We start from the raw sequence: 17618 nt of genomic DNA on the forward strand, positions 1-17618 counted from the left end.
GGGGCGTAAATTCAAATTGAGGAAAGACAGATGTAGAATAGATGTGCGGAAATTTGCATTTAGCCAGCGGGTGGTTAATGGCTGGAACAAACTTCCATCTGTCGTCGTGGAAGTTGATAGGTTAAATAAATTTAAACAGTAACTGGACAAACATTTAGAGGGAATTATTGTGTAAATTTTATTATTATTATTATTATTTTTTTGGCTGATGCTGCATAAGTTCATACACTTGCTTTCTTGCATCACATGCCACTACTGCTTTCTGAAGAAGATTTACAATGTTTGATGAACTAGCAATGAAAATAACACTAATAACGGAAATTGAAATGCGCTGAATTGGAGGTCATAAACCTAAAATTATACCTGGGCTACAAATTAATTACATGAACATTTCCAACATGTTTCCACAAGAAGGTGCTCATAGAATGGCACAGCTGGTGCTGATATCTTCACTACTGTCGGCTGACTAAAATGACATTGAGCATTGACACTGCTATAGAAATACAAAAAATAATAAAAGTACATTCATTTGTACTTAAAGTTGATGTTATAAATGATTAAATGTTATATAGCTCTAAGTCAAGGAGCAACATGCCATTATAAAAGTGGCACACTCATAGCAAATAATTCATGCATGAGCATAATGAGGCTGTTCAGTTATTTTCTACCAGCTGACAGCAAAGTTCAGCCAAGGCAAAACTAGCTCAATTTTCAAGCCCTTGCATGCTTCTGCTAGTGTTGTATCTGTACTGAACACTAAGTAATTCATTTAAAAGGTGGGGGGGCCCTTTCTTGCCATCATACCAGAATAAACTTGAAATTAAATGTTTCGGCAGTTCCTTACCTGAGTTTAATTTTGTGGAAAATCAATAGAAAAAACATATTGGTAGTATCAGTTGAAATCACAAGCTGCTGCTAGTGTGTATTACTAAGACCGTTAAGAGAGGAAGAGAAGTATGGCTATAAATTCCATAAAAAACACAGAGAGAGAATTAGGAAACTGTAAAGCAAAAAGAAGACTGTTCATTAGATTTTCTGTTAAACTGATTTTGTTTGCTTCAAGACACATTTGCAGATTTTGCCCTCTGTATAAACTCTGAGCCAGTTCTGTTCATAACAACAGACCTACTGTGTGGAGCATTTCCAAAGATGTGCAAGAAAGTTTGAACTTTTTTTTTCTCCCATTTGACCAAATATTCTGATACTCAACTTTGCAATGAGTAATTGTTAAAATACCAAGCATGAATTGGTATTTTTAGCTTATTTGTGTACTTGTCAGTTCCCTAACCACAGACCACTATACTTCAATTCTTTCTTTCTATCATAAATGCTGTCTGGTAGGTTATTGCACAGAAACAGACAGAACTGATGCTGCAAAACATGTTTTTTTATCTTTAATAATGCTAAGAAGTACTGGAAACCTAGGTCCATAAAAAAATCAAATTTTAAACTGATGCACTTCTAACTGATGAAATTTTTCAATGGGAACTTATACACCATGTAGTCACATGAGGACAGGAATAGTCTCTAGTAGGGGCTAAATGTAAGAGTAAAAAGGAGCTTTAGCTCCTTTTTACTCTTATGTGATGATTTAAGCTTAATGATTCCCAGAAACACTGTTTAGCAACCCACTTTATAAAATCCTGAATGAAGCAATAATAGCTATAACTAAATTTTTCTGGATAAGTCTACTATTGTAATCAACTTCTAAAATGGAATGGAAGATTGAAATAATATTGGTATAACAACTTCGCACATATTCTTCAACATACTCAAGCATAATGACCTCAGTATACGGATGTGCAGTACATTGGATTGGGGAGTCGTGCCCAGATTTTAAAATGCTGAAAAAGATTTTTAAACGACTTTTTCTTTTAAATGTTATGCTCATGTTTGAAATATTAGCAAAATGTTTAAAAGAAACAAGTTGCTTTTTTGAGCCAAAAGAGAGGTACACAAACAGAGACTTTCCGCATTTGTGTGGATAACGTTGTCTAGATTTATCAGATTGTATAGCCTGTTTAGAATTGCCTTTGCTAGAAGTTTGTGATCAAGTTCTTTTCTGGATTTGCACATTAGTTAGTGTCACTTGATATATACAGTTTGATTATTGAGGAACCTGCTGAAGTATTTGGCAAACTGAATGAGTATTTTGCATCTACATTCAAACATGAGGAAGTCTGTAGGGAAGTGGAGGAGAAATTGTTGAAATTGAACATAAAAAAGGCACCTGGGGTAGTTGTGATCTATCCAGTTATATTAAAGGAGGCAGCAAAGGAAGTAAGCAAACTTTTAACCATAATTATGAAAGCTTCCTTGGACCCAGGGGAGGTCCCCATGGACTGGAGATGTGCAAACGTGTCCCCAATCCACAAAGGAGATCAAAGGGTGACACGAGTAATTACAGACCTGTTAATTTAACTTCTGTTTCAGAATAAATAATGGAGTCACTGGTTAAAGAAGCACTGCAGGATCATCTAGACATGAAAGCAGTTACTGTTCAGACAAAGCATGGATTTGTTAAGGGAAAGTTTTGTTTGGATACTACGATGTGGTCACAAAGGAAATGGATGCAAAAAATAATTTTAATATCATACACTTGGATTTCAGGAAAACTTTTGATATTGTTGCACATTGAAGACTACTGCACCAATTGGAGCAGTATTTTTTTTTTTTTTTTATGAAAACCCCAAACACGAGAGGTATTAGAACCTATAGTATTTAGTACCGTGCTTGGGTTGGAAGTTGCTTTATTTATTTATTTTATTTTATTTTGTTTGGTTTTTAGGAGCATTAGCAACTAAGGCCATATTGCTCCGGGAAATGCGGTGGTCATTCCCTGACCTTTCCGCATCTTCTGTATTTGGTGGTGACGGGCTCGAGCCCCGGTCTAATCAAGAAGCGTGTGCTACGCACTGCTGCTCCTTCCCACCTGGCTACGGAGGCGCCGGTTGGAAGTTGCGAAGACGAAAGAAGATATTTGTTGACATTAGACTTGAACATCTGTAGACTGTAATTTTCAGGAAATATGAAGGAAGGTTGTTCCAGGAAAGGGCAGTTGAATGAATAAACAAGGAAGATGGAAAGTTGGTAATGTGAGTTTGAATTTGTACAGTAAATGGATGTTGGCGGCATGTTTTCGGACTGTTTTGAAAGAGAGAGAGAGAGCGGGAATTATAGAAGCCAATTCAGAAGAACAGTGCCCATGGAAGTATCTGTAGAAAAGGCATGCAGCAGAAACAGCACTTGCATGAGCCAGCAAGTGGAGAGACTCTGTTGGAGAGGAGTCATTAATTAACCAAACTACCCTCTTCTGAATGGAATCTCGAAGCCTGAGAGTGGTTTTGGGGACACTGTCCCAGATGTGGGAACAATATTCCATTGTAGGGTGGATTTGCGATCTGTACAGAGTGAACAGCTGTTTGAAATAAAAGTAACGCCAAGAGCCAAAGAGAAAACCAAGTTTTTTAGATGCAGAGGAAGAAATATTTGTAATGTGCCTGTGCCAAGAAAGATTAGAAGTCAGGGTAATCCCCAAGAGAGATATTTCAACTTGCCTAGAAATCAGAGTGTCACCAAAGATAAGCATAGGAGCAGAAGAATCCTTCTTGCGAGATATCAGACAAGACTGAGTTTTAGAAGGATTGAAATCAACTAAGTTCTCTTTGTCCCAGCGGAGAATTACCTGGAGATCGGCATTTAAGGAATTGGTAGCGGAAATTCGAGAAGTTGAAGTTGATTGAGCAGGGCAAGGTTTTTCAAAATGGAAAGTGGAATGCAATGGGCTATCATTGGCAAAACTACGGATAGAATTTCCAGTCAATGGAAGAAGGTCATTAATATACAAGAAGAAAAGAGTGGTGGAAAGAACTGAACCTTGGGGGAACACCAGCATTAGTGGAAAAGTTAGAAGACAGAGAGCTGTCTACCATCACCCTCAGTGAGTGATTAGAGAGAAAACTGGATAACCAATTACAAAAAAAAATGGCAAACCATAAGATGGAAGCTTGTTTAGAAGACCTTTATGCCAAACACGATCGAAAGCCTTTGAGATGTCAAGAGCAACTGCTTGTGTTTCACCAAACTTTTCCACTGAATTTGTCCATATATGAGTAACATAAGCCAGAATATCACCAGTGGATCAACACTGACGGAATCCCTACTGGTGATCACTTATCAGACGGAAGGTTTCTAGGTAGTTTAAGAGTTGGCAGTTAATTGATTTCTCCATTACTTTAGAAAGAGTAGAAGTAATTGCAATGAGACGATAATTGGATGGGAGGGACTTGTCACCCTTTTTAGGAACTGGCTGGATATGAGCAAATTTCCAAGCAGAAGGAAAAACACCTTTGGAATAAGAAAGTGAAAAAAGGTGGCAAAGACAAGAGTAAGTTCAGGAGCACAGGATTTGACAACTAGTGGAGAAATACCATCAGGACTTGAAGCTTTCTTAGCATTAAGAGATTCATCAAAATTCTTCTGACATCCTTTTGAAGACCACAGCAGGCATCGAATGGAGCACCACAGCAGACATTGAATGGAGCATGCTGGGAGGTGTTTTACCAAAATCATTAATACATAAGTTGGTAGAAAAATGGGTTACTAGCAGGTCAGCTTTATCCTTGGCTGAAGTGACAACAGAACCAACTGGTTTTGACAGAGGTGGGGGCAGAGATGGGCAAAAGTTGCAGCCAATAGCTTTGGCAAGAGACCAGAATACTCGGCTACCATTAGGGCAAGAAGCAAGTTTTCTACTCTTAGCCTGTTCAAAATGTAGTTTGGACTGATTAATAATTGCTTTAGAATCGCTGTGCGCTTTGGCGTAGGCAGAAAATGAAACTGAAGAATTGGAAACAAGCCAATTACGATATGCAACGTTCTTCTCTTGAACAGCCTTAGCACATTTATTGGAAAACCAAGGTTTAGAAAAAGGATGAGATTATAAAGTGGAGTGTAGAACAAAGGATTCCATTCCTACAAGAATAATTTCACTGACATGATCTGAGCAAATGTTGACATCAGAGGTTTTGATACAGTAATGCGACCAAGGATAAGAAATCTCGCAGGTCATCCCATTTTGCATTCTTGTAATGTCAAACAATATAAGGTTGGGAATAGCCATGAGATAAAGGCTCCATTGGGGAAGTGGCTATCACCAAGTTGTGATCTGAGGTGACTAAAGGACCACTCATTTCAACCATGTACTTAGAAGGGTTGTTTGTGAGAAAAAGATCAAACATGTTGGCTGTATGTTTAGGATTGTCTAGTATTCTTGTAGGTAAATGAACAATCTGTGCAAGGTCATTAATAATTGCAAAAGCCTTAGCATCTTGATCAGCTGGGTCGGTGTGATTAGAAAACGGAAGCCAGCTGGAGTTGTGAACATTAAAATCACCAAGGAAAATTACCTCACTGTTAGGAAATTTGGACTGGAGAAAGTCAAGTTGCAAAGAGAGCAAGTCCAAGAGATTAGTGAAGTTGGTAGAACGATAGAGACAACAAATGAATTTGAAAGAATGAGGTAGAGAGATTTTAAGCCAGAGAAGATTGAAAAGGGGAGATTCCCAATTACCAAGTTTTTGACAGGGTTATTGTTATTTGGTTTTTTTTTATGAGCATTAGCAACTGAGGCCATATTTCTCTGGGGATATGCGGTGGTCAATCCCTGACCTTTCCGCATCCTTCGTATTTGGTGGTCACGGGTTCGAACCCCAGTCTAATCTAGAAGCACGTGCTATGCACTGCTGCTCCTGCCCACCTGGCTATTTTGACAGGGAATATTGGAATGCATAAGTATCACCTTTGAGGCAAAAGGAATCGTACAGCAAATAATTTGGGTAACTGAGATGAGCAGTAGTTGAATCAACTGATAACTGAATTTCTGTCAGAAAAAGTACATGGGGCTTGGCAGACTGCAAGTGGAAATGAACTTTGTTGAGATTAGAATTAGGACCATGTATATTTGTGAAATGAATTTATGACATTAAGGGCAAGTTGCTACAATGGATAAGAGAGAAGGGTTGAGTTGGAGAAGACAGAGAGTGGTAATCAATTGACACCACTGTTCTTGGACTAATGTTATTAGTTGAGTCCCCCAGGGTTCAGTGTTGGGCCCAGTGTTGTTTTCTGTATTTAACAATGATATTGATGAAGGTATATCTGTCAAAGTTTGCAGATGATATGAAGGTTGGCAGGTTTTCAATGACAGTAATGATAGTATACTATTGCAACAGGATCTAGAATAGTTGAGCAGATGGGCTAAGAGGTGGCAACTGAAGTTTAAGATTGACAAATGTAAAGTACTGGATATGGGTGGCCCTAACCTCAGAGTAATTTACCATGTGGTACTACACTTTGAGTAGTAGAGAGGAAAAGAATCTGGGGGTAACTGTGCAGTCAGATATGAAGTTTTTTGAGCAGTGCAGACAAGCTGCAAGAGTAGTTCATGATGTCTTGTCAATGATATACAGAAATGTTGCTAGCATGGATAAGGAGGTGATTGTCCCCTTGTATAAGGCAATGGTCAGGCCACACCTTGAGTACTGCATACAGGTCCGGAGGCCTCATTTTAGGATGTAGAGCTTCTGGAACGAGTACAGAGAAAGGCAACGAGATTGGTGAGTGGAACAAGGGGTTGCTGTTACCAAGAAAGGCTTAAATTCTGAAAATTGCAGCATCTGGAGACTAGGCACCCATGATGTGATCTAATTGAGGTGTATAAGGCCTTGAATGGTTTGAGAAAGCTCAATGCTGATGGGATTCTTCCTCTTGCTAAGGTTACTCACCTGAGGGGGCAGAAATTCAAATTGAGGAAAGACAATGGCAGATATCTTGAAATTTTCCTTTAGCCAGTGGATGGTTGATAGTTGGAACAAACTTCCATCTGTTGTAGTGGAGGTCGAAAACTTAAATAAATTCATGGCAGAATTGGACAAGCATCTGGAGTGAAAGGATAGGTGAAATTGTATTTCCCCCCCCCCCTTTTTTTGGTTGAGGCTATACAAGCTTGCTTTCTTGCATCATATGACTCTACTAATGCAACGTGCTCGTATGCATGCTGTCTCATTATAAAATGAGATGACAAGGACATTATCACTATTTATTCCCTCTTTTAATATCTCGGTTTCTTTAACTTTTTGGCGACCATATAACTGGTACATTATCAACACTAAGGGCAAGAGAATGGTTTTAAAGGAATATCACATGCTTTCATGTTATTCAGAAGATACTCTGTGTTGTGTCTATCAAGTCACCTTTCAGTTCTGGCACTGAGAGCAAGTTCCTTTCAGTTTGAAAATCACTTTGATCATTGGAATTTGCAGCATTTGAAAAATGGCCTAGTTTCAGGGCCATAACTACCTAACAAAAACAACAATACTTGTTGTTTTTGTTCTTCCACAATTGTATTTTTTTTTTTTCTATTTCATTATTGAGAAACATTTTTGAACTTCAGAGGAAGATTTTTCTATAATAAGGTGCATATAAATTCAGCACATATGATATCGTTGTCACTATATCTATTTCTGCATTTATTTCTATATACTACATGTTGACTTTTTGCTTATTTGTTTGCAAATGTACAATTAGATTGCATTTCCAGCTGCTTGAAATTGAAAAATTACAGACATTCAGAACAAGGCACACGTGTTACCTTTTTTTTTTTTTTTAATTTTACAATAATAATACACAGAAAATTTTGTGGGTCTTTTAAAATTTTATGTTGCATTTTTTTGGTTTATTGAAATATAGCAGATTGTTAATTAGCTTCGTGCACACAAGTACAATGAAATGTTTGTACATTGCATAATAACTATTAATTATTATCCTGTATTACAATTTTGAAATGAAGACTAACACACCTGACAGTTTGTAAATGAAAATGAGCAGAAATTTTCAGAATTTTTTTTAAAAATTTCAATTTAAGGTATCTCTCCTTTTTTTTTTTGCATAAATAAAATTACAGAGAAACTCTTTGCATACAATCCTCTTATGACGGTGAGACAGAGTCGGGGTGTCAAATCAAGAAAATGCAATGGATTCCCCATTATAAATCCAGAAAATTGGTTACTATGGCAATATGTGCCCAGCTGCCATCGTTATTTTTAGTACTAAAAATGTGAATGTCTTTTATGAAGTCTATTTGGTAGATTCAGTTTTAGACTAAAAATGAACTTAAGCAAATGGAGATGTTAAAAACTGCTGGCTGCACCATTACATTATAAATTTTGTAAAACAATTAACTCTGGCCAGTTAACTCTATGTGGAAGAGATTGGGTTATGCCCACTTCATAAATGATGTTATTATTCACAAGTCAACTAAAAGTTACTATACAATATAATTTTTAATTGAATAGCATCACCATGAGTCCTTTTAAAAAAATTCAAAATTCGAAAAACAAATTTTCCTCTGAGTTATGCTGTTAAATTAAAAATTATATTAGTAACTTTAGGTTGGCTCATAGATAACAATGTAGTTTTCTAAAGGGAGCACAAGCCCAAGCTCTCACTGGAGAAAACTAAGTCCATAGTAAAGAATACCTTGGGGGACCTGCTCCCCCTGTTTGAGATTAGCTAACTGAGGTCTCAATTAACTACAGCCTCCAGTCATGAACTCAGACCTCTCCAAATGAGGTCTGTGTTTGATTTTTGAGTGACAGATCTTGACATATGATGACAATTTACAAAAAACTATTTCAGTACAGAAAGTTTGCACTGAAATAGCACCTTGTTCCTTTACCGATTTGAAGTTATTGGAGCTTCTACTATTATGTCGCTATGTACATTGGCAGTAGAATCAGTGTGAGAGATTGCAGCCTTGAGATCTCCTGCAGAGGGGGGGGGGAACAGCATCTGCATTCATTTCCTGTACCCAGTAAAGTAAACCTTTACACTGTTTCCTGGACGATGTATCACTGAAAATGATTCTGAACACTAGTTTGGGGTAGTCATATTGGAAGGTGTGTATTCATGCAAAGCTGATCTAGTTGCTGAGGGATACAGTTTGCAGGACCCTCATTCCAGCTCCCTTAAATGATGGGGCTAATAGCTGGATCAGGAAATTGGTATCTCTCAGTATCTTTTTTCATAAGTAGTATCTAGGAACTGGGAGGGTGTTAACTTCTTCCATTTTGAGGCAAAGTTGGTGTTTTCAAGTAAGCTTGGAAATATTGTCTTTAGGTGTGTTTATGTGGGTGGAAATTGTTTCTAATGACAGCTAAACCATAACAATTTCAGTATGGGAGGAGGGAGTGGAAGCAGTTTCCTCATGTTCCATGGCAATCACCCATAGGAACAATGTTCCATCCAAATTAGCAAAGCCGACAAGAATGGAGGTAATGTAGCTGCAATCAATGGAGACTGTAATTAGCTAATATCAGGCAGAGTAGGTCCCCCCCCACAGGGTTATTCTGGGTTTTTCTCAGCCCACAAATACATAATTCTGCAGACAATTACACATGGATATGAGTGACAAGCTTGTGCACCACTAATTTTTTTATTTTTGCATATGAACAGCCATATGGAAACAAGCTCTGCTCTTTTACTAGATGAGAAATTCTCTCATATTCTTGAATGTGCTTATGAGAAAAATAGGTACCAATCTCACTACAAGTGTTTGCAGAAAACCAGCAGATAGCATGGTTCCTAATTTTACAATTCCAGAATTGAAGCTGGAATTGTAAAAGGGTTGTACTAGGGCCTTCCAATACTGCAGCTCTCAAAACTAAATCCAGAGCTTTGCACGTGGGGGCACATGGCCTACGGCACAAATATCCAGAAACTATTTATCAGTCATTTACAGAATCTTGGAGCAAGCCAAGGGCCCTGTGTTATTTCAATCAACAGATCTATAAACAAAGTATTATTTTCACTGGTTTATTGAAATATAGGTGAAATATTTGTTTATTTGCCTTAATATTTTGTCCATTCATTATGATTGCAAAGCAAATGGATGAAAAAATGGATTTAAAAAAGCATTTTGAACATCATTATTTTAAAATGTTTTCTTGGACTTCTGTTATTTAAGGCCTGTTTAGGCCCTCAAATTTGTAAATGCACCCTTGCTAACAATAAACCAAACACTTGAGACATAGTAATAAGAATGTAGGCACACACAAGACTTTGATAAAGTTTTCTGCTTGTTCTGATACCAAAAAGACATTAGATAAAAAAAGCAATGCTATGCAAACCATGGCTGGAAAGTTACACAGTTTTAAACAAATGGTTAAAATACAAACTATCAGGTGCTTATAGAGTTGTGGTTAAATGTTATTTGAGAAGGTGAAGGGACATTTTTTGAGCATAATATAGCATTTATGCATTTTTTTTTTTATCATTTGAAGACTTAATAATTTTGATTAATTGTGAATATTAGATAATTTGTAAATAGTGCTATGAATATCCCCCCACCCTCCACATTTGTTTTCATTTTTCTGGTCACATTAAAATTCCAATGAATTAGAAAAAACAAATTACTGCAATACAAAATAGCAAATAATGCGAAAGTTTCTTCTTTTTTCAACTACTATGTAATTTTTTAAAAGCAATAAAAAAAAGGTAACTTTTCAGCACTGCTCATGTGTTTATAGTGTTTAATATAATTATAATAATATGATTGAATTGTTGTTACACAGTGTGCCTGCAGGAATGAAATACAAGACTACATATTGTTCCAATGATTTTAATAAACTGTTGAGCTACGCAAATCTTGTACAGCCATGGACAGACAGTTGTGAATGGATTGGTCAACAAAAGATTACATACTACACAAACACCAGCATTTAGGACGTGGGAGAGGAAGGGGAGTGACGAGGAATTCAACCCTGTCTCCAAAGAGTCTTTGTAGAAGAGGTGGGCACGAGATGATTAACTTCAATGATAGCCAGGTTGCCATATATGCAAATGGAAATTATATAGTCTGTCATCACAGAAGTTTCATGGTCTTTCCTGTACAGCCTGGGCAGTATTTTCAGCAAATGTTTGTACAATGGAGATACAGATCACCGATTTCATTGAAAAGAAATTAACTAATCTGTACTGCAGTTTTTAATGACCAGTTTGTATGAAATGTGAAAGGGATAAGACACTCATTTCCCAATGCTTTCTGTATGTTTTGCAAGTATAGAATTTTCAGAAAAATTACAATGCATTCAGCTGGCATTAAAAGCCAAATTTCCTCTGAAAAAGAGGAATGTAATAACTATTTATAAATACATACAAGATGGAAAAAAATCTATACTTGCACAATAGCAAATGACTCTGTTAGAAAATAGTTTTGATCGCATTTAAATGTCTGCAGAACATATTAAGTGAATTACTTTTCTGACATCAACTCTACAATTGCAGCTACGAGCCCAGTAGAATATTAAATAGTGTACACCAAAAAAAGCAAGCAAAGCTATTATAAAACATGGCTTCTTCAACCATCATAACACTTCAAGAAAAACAGTAAATAGTGCTTTTTGTCTTTTCTTTCTTCTATCTGCTCTTTGCATAACTATAATAAATAGAGTAAGTAACTGTAATTAGGAAATATGCTGCAATGCTAGCTTAAACTAAAAGAAATCGAACAATGGGCTTGTAATAGTGACTGCTGCATAAGTAGTTTCTTACCTATTTTACAACAACAGGAGTCAACAGCAGCCGTTTCAGTAGAAATGTTTATCCTACAGGAGTAGCAACCTGTGTATACAACAGTACTTGTAGAAAGTTGAAAGTGAGAAAAAGAGCTAAGCTGTTGCTAGTAATGCTGCTATATAACATTTGTTCACCACTTGAGGATGGGCATCTCAATATCTGCCAATCTATAAGTGGTCAACATATTATACTATTGGTATTTTCTACAATAAAGCTACCTCTCCAAAACAATGCTCCAAGTATCCTTCCTGCTGCATGAGAGGCATGTATAAGAATGTTTTAGCCTTGTATAAGTGATAGAAAGAGTTTTCTTAAGAAATTACGTTTATATATCTACAAATATAACAACAAAAAATTAACATGAGAATTCCAATATTATTTGGGCATTCCATCTACTGTACATAAATGCTATGATCGGAAACATGCCTGAAATGTGGCTAGGAAGGTTCATAGAGCATGAGTGACCATTACACCCAATATTAATGGTTTGTGGTCTCTTTACACTAGAAGCTACCAGAAAAAGTTTGACATGAACACTTTACAAAACAAACATCACTGAAAGTTGTGAATGACAAGGTACAGGCAAGATGGGAAAGTGTTGCATATAAATAAAACAACAATTGTTTTTCCTAAGTTACTTTTTTTTCTTTATCCCCCCCTCTGATGTGCCATCATATAAATAACAATGTAGGACAGTGGTGCACAGATGAAGATCGTCAACAAAAAAACTGTCTGTGATCAATTGGTTCACAAAATTTGCACCAGAAACACTTGGAACATATAACTTGGCAATGATTATGAATGATATGGGAGAAGAGAATACTGACACATGCACGTCTTGAAAATTCCATTCACTATACAAGCACTTGCACACTCTCCTTCTAATCACATTGTCTTGCACATTAATTCAGAACATAATACAGTCTGGTTCTGTGGGGTTGCAGGTGTGCTTCCAACAAACTAGGAAGTCTGGGGACAATAACATACAGGAGCACACCTGAGTGTATGCAGTCACATCATGCGTATATACAGTTCTCCCCTTTTACAAGAACATGTTCACAGATCTCAAAAGCATACTTTGGCAGACTAAAATTAAGCAGCACTAGTCACTCACCAGGTTTTGAGACGTATGCATGGTTATGCTTTCAAGACGGGATAAAACAAAACTTGTCCAATGCAATAACCTCTGTTCAGGAACTGTGCCATAAAGAAGGAAACTGTCCTTTCTGAATAGCAATTATGTTTTGTGGAAACATATCTACAGATAGTAGATAAAGGATCCTGTACATCACAAATGGTGAGGATACAGCAGTCAGTTATCGATGGAAGCAACTCCCATTACTTAAGTTCCTTAAAACCATAAGGCATAATGTCTACTGTTCTGCTTTTCTTGTTATTAATTTGGTTTATAATAAATTTATTGCATGAAGTAGTCAGGATGTTCACTAGGTGTGTCCTTCTCAAACCTCTTAGCTTCTTCCTGCATGCTTTCTTTGATCTTCAATATTGCTGCTGACTCATTCTGGTCCTGTAAAGGATGAATTAATTTAATTAGATAGTCTTACTTGCTAAATTGTACAGAAAAATATAGAATCCAAACTTAGAATTGAAGGAAAGGATAATAACTAAGCAGAAGTAACATCTAAGTGTATGTGTACAAATGCACTGAATGTTTTTCTATAGTCTTTTTCAGTTTAATTCCATATAAAACTGGACTAACTGTTATTACATTACATTTGCATGCTATTTTTATATACAAGAATTAAAATGCTGCATACACTTTAATTTTTAAAACACAAGGACAAGTTGCATTATGCCATTGCATCTGTATTAGTATTGACAAAATGGTGCAAAATCAAGCAACCAAAAAATAATAAAGAACAAACCAATTAGCTCTAGCAGTGGCAAATGATGCAAGAAAGCAAGTTTATACAGCATGAGCAGCAAAAAAAAAAAAAAAAACCACACGACGCCCCCCATTTCACCTATTCAATCCCTCCAATAGTTTGTCTAGTTCTTCCTTGAATTTATTTAAACTATCAACTTCCAATATTAAAATTGCTTGTATTCTGAAGTTGATTTTCTGTTTTGTTGGATGAAAACCCCAAGTTTCCAGGAGAAAAAAATCATGCTACCCTTCTTCAGACTGACTAACTCAGCCCGTGACTAACTGACCAACAAAAAAAGAAAAAAAAAAGTAAACTGCAGCCATTATCAACCCACTGCAGGATGGAAGCCTTCTCAACAATTCATGCTGAGGGAAATAGTCCATAATCTGCCACACTGGTTCAGTGCAGGTTGGCAGATCGACCGTACTTAGTAGTCAGGGGCTTGAACCCCGGACTACTCAAAGAGCGTGTGCTACTGCACTCATGCTCCTGACCACTTGGCCATGGAGGCTTTCATACTATCCACAGGTCCTAAAATTGAATTTGTGCTCCTTCATGTGTAGGTCTCAGCAAGAGGAAGAATTCCAACACCATTGAGTTTTCTTAATCCATTCAAAGCTTTAATCAGATCACCTAGTCTCCAGATGCTGCAATTTGCAGAACCAAAGCCTTTCTTGGTAAGAGTGCCCCTTTGTTCCACTCACCAATCTCGTTGCCCTTCTCTGGTCTCGTTCCAGCAGCTCCACATCCTAAAATGAGACCTCCAGACTTATATGCAGTATCCAAGGTCTTATACAAATGAATACTCACCTCCTTATCCCCACTAGCAAAATTCCTGTATATTATTGACAAGATCTCATGGGCTGCTCTGGCAGCCTGTCTGCACTTCTCAGAAAACTTCATATCCGACTGCACAATTATCCCCAGGTCTTTTTCATTCTCTACTACCCTAAGTGTTGCACCGCACAGTTGATATCTCACTCTGGGGTTACTGCTATTCATATGCAGTACTTTGCATTTGTTAATGTTAAAATTCAGTTGCCACCTCTTACTTTTCTAGATCCTGTTGCAGTAGCATACTGCAAAATTAAGAAATCTGCTAACCTTCGTATCATCTGCAAACTTGGACATTAAGCCAGTTATACCTTCATCTATATCAGTGATAAATACAGAAAACAACAATGGGCCCAACACCAAACTCTGGTGGGCTCTCCTAATAACATTAGTCCAAGAAGAGCAGTGTCCAATGATTACCATTCTCCGTCTTCTCCCAATCAACCATCCCTTTATCCATAACAGTAACTTGCACTTAATATCATACTGCTTTAATTTGTGCAACAGTATCAAAAGCTTTCCTGAAATCTTCTCTTTTTCTGTGCTAGCAAAATTCCTGTCAAAGTTCAATGACAAAATCCCATGAGCTGTACTGGCAGCCTATTCACATTGCTCAGAGAACTTCATATCTGACTGCACAATTACCCCCAGTTTTTTTTAATTTCCACTACTCTGAGTGTAGTACCACACAGTTGGTATGTTACTCTGGGATTGATTAGCCCTCCCTTCTAATAATTTGACCATTCCTTTAAATTTATTGAAACTTCACACATTTACAGCACAAGGTGGAAGATTACTGCAATGCACAGTTACGAATTTCCTCATTTTTTAAAATTTAAATTTATTTTTCCTTTTAAAACTTTAGACAGTTTAGGACTTCATGCAGATACCTTGTTTCCAGATGTTTCAAACTGTAAAGAGCCCAAGTGTTTATTGCAGTGTACTGCATTTTCACTGTTATTAATTAATAGTAACAAATGAAGCAAAATGACAAGCTTGTACAGCATCAGACAAAAAAATAAAAAAAAATAAATAAATAATAATAAAATAAAATAAATAAATAAATTAAAACAAAAATGAAAAAATTTCCATTTTATCTGTCTATCTACTCCAATTGTCTAGTTCTTTCAGCAATCAACTACATGTTGGCTGAAAGCAAACGTCTGCATATCTATTCTGCAACCGTCCTTCCTTAATTTGAATTTTAGCTCCCTCATGTGCATAGCCTGAAGAAGAAGACTCCCATCAGCACTGAATTGCTCAATTCATTCAATACCTCAAGCAGACCAACTTGCAGGTGATCAGTCTCAGGATGCTGCAGTTTACAGAACTGAAGCCTTTCTTGATAAGCGCATCCTTTTTTTGTACTCACAAACCTTGCTCTTCTCTGTACCCATTCCATCAGCTTTACATCCTAAAATGAGACCTCAAGATCTGTATGCAGTACTCAAGAGTGGTCTTACCACTGCCTTATACAATGGGATAATCATTTTCTTATCCCTACTAGCAAAATTCTTGAATATCACTGACAAAACCTCATGAGCTGTCCTGGCCAACTGTCTGCACTGCTTGGATAACTTCATATCAGACTGCACAATTACAAGGTCCTTTTCATTTTCCACTAACCTGAGTGTACCACCATACAGTTCATGCATTACTCTTGGATTCCTGCTACACATATGCAGCACCTTGCATTTGAAATGTTAAACTTAAATTGCTATTTCACACCCCATCTGCCTAAGTTTTCTTGATCTTGTTGCAGAAGCAGCATACTCTCATTACATTGTGTTAATGTTACTGTCATTCACCACCATGCCAACCTTTATATCATTGGCAAACTTAGACATTAAACCTGATATACCCTCATTGATACTATTAATATATACCGAACACAATGGGCCAGCATAAAATCCCGTGGAACTCCACTAATAACATTTGTTCATTGTTCCCTGATAATCTCTCTGTCTTCTCCCACCCAACCATCCCTTTATACATAGCAGTAACTTTCCCTCAATGCAGATTGCTAAAATTTGTACAAAAGTCTTTTATGTACAACAATATCAAAAGCTTCCTGAAATCCAAGTATATGATATCAAAAATTATTTTTTGCATCCAGTCCTTTGTCACTGCATTGTACTATCTAATCAAATTGGTCAGTCAAGATCTCTCCTTAACAAACCCACACTGTAGCTGAAGTATAACAGCACTACTGTCTAGATGACCCTGCATTACTTCTTTAACCAGTGATTCCATTATTTTTTTGAAACAGAAGTTAAGCTAACAGGTCTGAAATTACTCATGAAATTATCCACAGATTTTACTCTGTGAATTAGGGATACATTCACATATCTCCAGTCTACCTGCTATGAATTTAAAGATGCTCCCATGAATTAAGGTTAAAGGTTTGCTTAACTCTTTTGCTGCCTCCCTTGATATAATGGATATATCCCATGCACCCTAGGTATCATTTTTATGTTTAACTTCAGGCCACATCTTGAGTACTGCATATAGGTCTGGAGGCCTCATTTTAGGAAGGATTTAGAGCTGCCGGAATGAGTACAGAGAATGGCAACGAGATTGGTGAGGGGAATAAAGAGGAATGTGCCAAAGTCTGCCTTCAGCCAACAGTTTGTTAACTGCTGGAACAAGCCTCCATCCACTGTTGTGGAAATGGGTAGTTTGAATAAATTCAAGCACGGACTAGATAAACTAGAGGAGGTGATGGCTGGGCAAAATGGGATTTTTAAAAAAATTTTTTTTTGACTGCTGCTGTATAAGCTTGCTTTCTTGCATCATTTGCCACTATTAATACAAATACCAATTTCTCTTCCACTCTCCTCTCAGTTATTAAACACATTTAGATCCTCGTTAAAGGTTGATAAACTTCTGGCATCTCCTTCCCTAAAGAATTCCTCATGTGTGGATGCAGTTGTAAAATACTTATTCAGCTTGTTGGTAACCTGAGAAGAGTCATCAATATTTAAACCATCCACTTAAAATGAACCAATGTGATTCAATCACCTTCTACTGTTAACATTAGTAAAGAAGTATGCTGCTCTTCTTGGCATTCTTTGCCAGAGACTTCGCATAATCTGCCTTGGCTTGCCTACCGTCCTTTGTGACTTGATTGCAGACTAGTTTATATCTACCATAGGATTCTGTAATACCTGATAATTTAAATGCATTCCATGCATTTTTTCTTCTCTACCACATGTCTCAATAGTTTATCTGACATCCATTTAGGTCTAAGCTCGAAGAATA

At 36.9% G+C, this 17618-nt stretch overlaps 1 protein-coding gene across 6 annotated transcripts in view; it reads right to left on the reverse strand.

Moving 5' to 3' along the window:
- Positions 1–10662: 10662 nt before the first annotated feature.
- The window catches only part of LOC150077541 (single-stranded DNA-binding protein 3-like), a 729210-nt gene continuing 722254 nt past the window's right edge, over positions 10663–17618 (reverse strand). For all 6 annotated transcript variants that reach the window (XM_090386678.1, XM_090386675.1, XM_090386677.1 and 3 more), the window contains one exon: positions 10663–13162. In XM_090386678.1, coding sequence (XP_090242804.1) covers positions 13052–13162 — 111 coding nt within the window. In that variant the 3' untranslated portion in view covers positions 10663–13051. The remainder of the gene's footprint in view (positions 13163–17618) is intronic.

Source organism: Mastigoproctus giganteus, chromosome 12 (genome assembly GCF_048544385.1).
Source record: "Mastigoproctus giganteus isolate SK-2022 chromosome 12, ASM4854438v1, whole genome shotgun sequence".
In the NCBI taxonomy this organism is placed as follows: Eukaryota; Metazoa; Arthropoda; class Arachnida; order Uropygi; family Thelyphonidae; genus Mastigoproctus; species Mastigoproctus giganteus.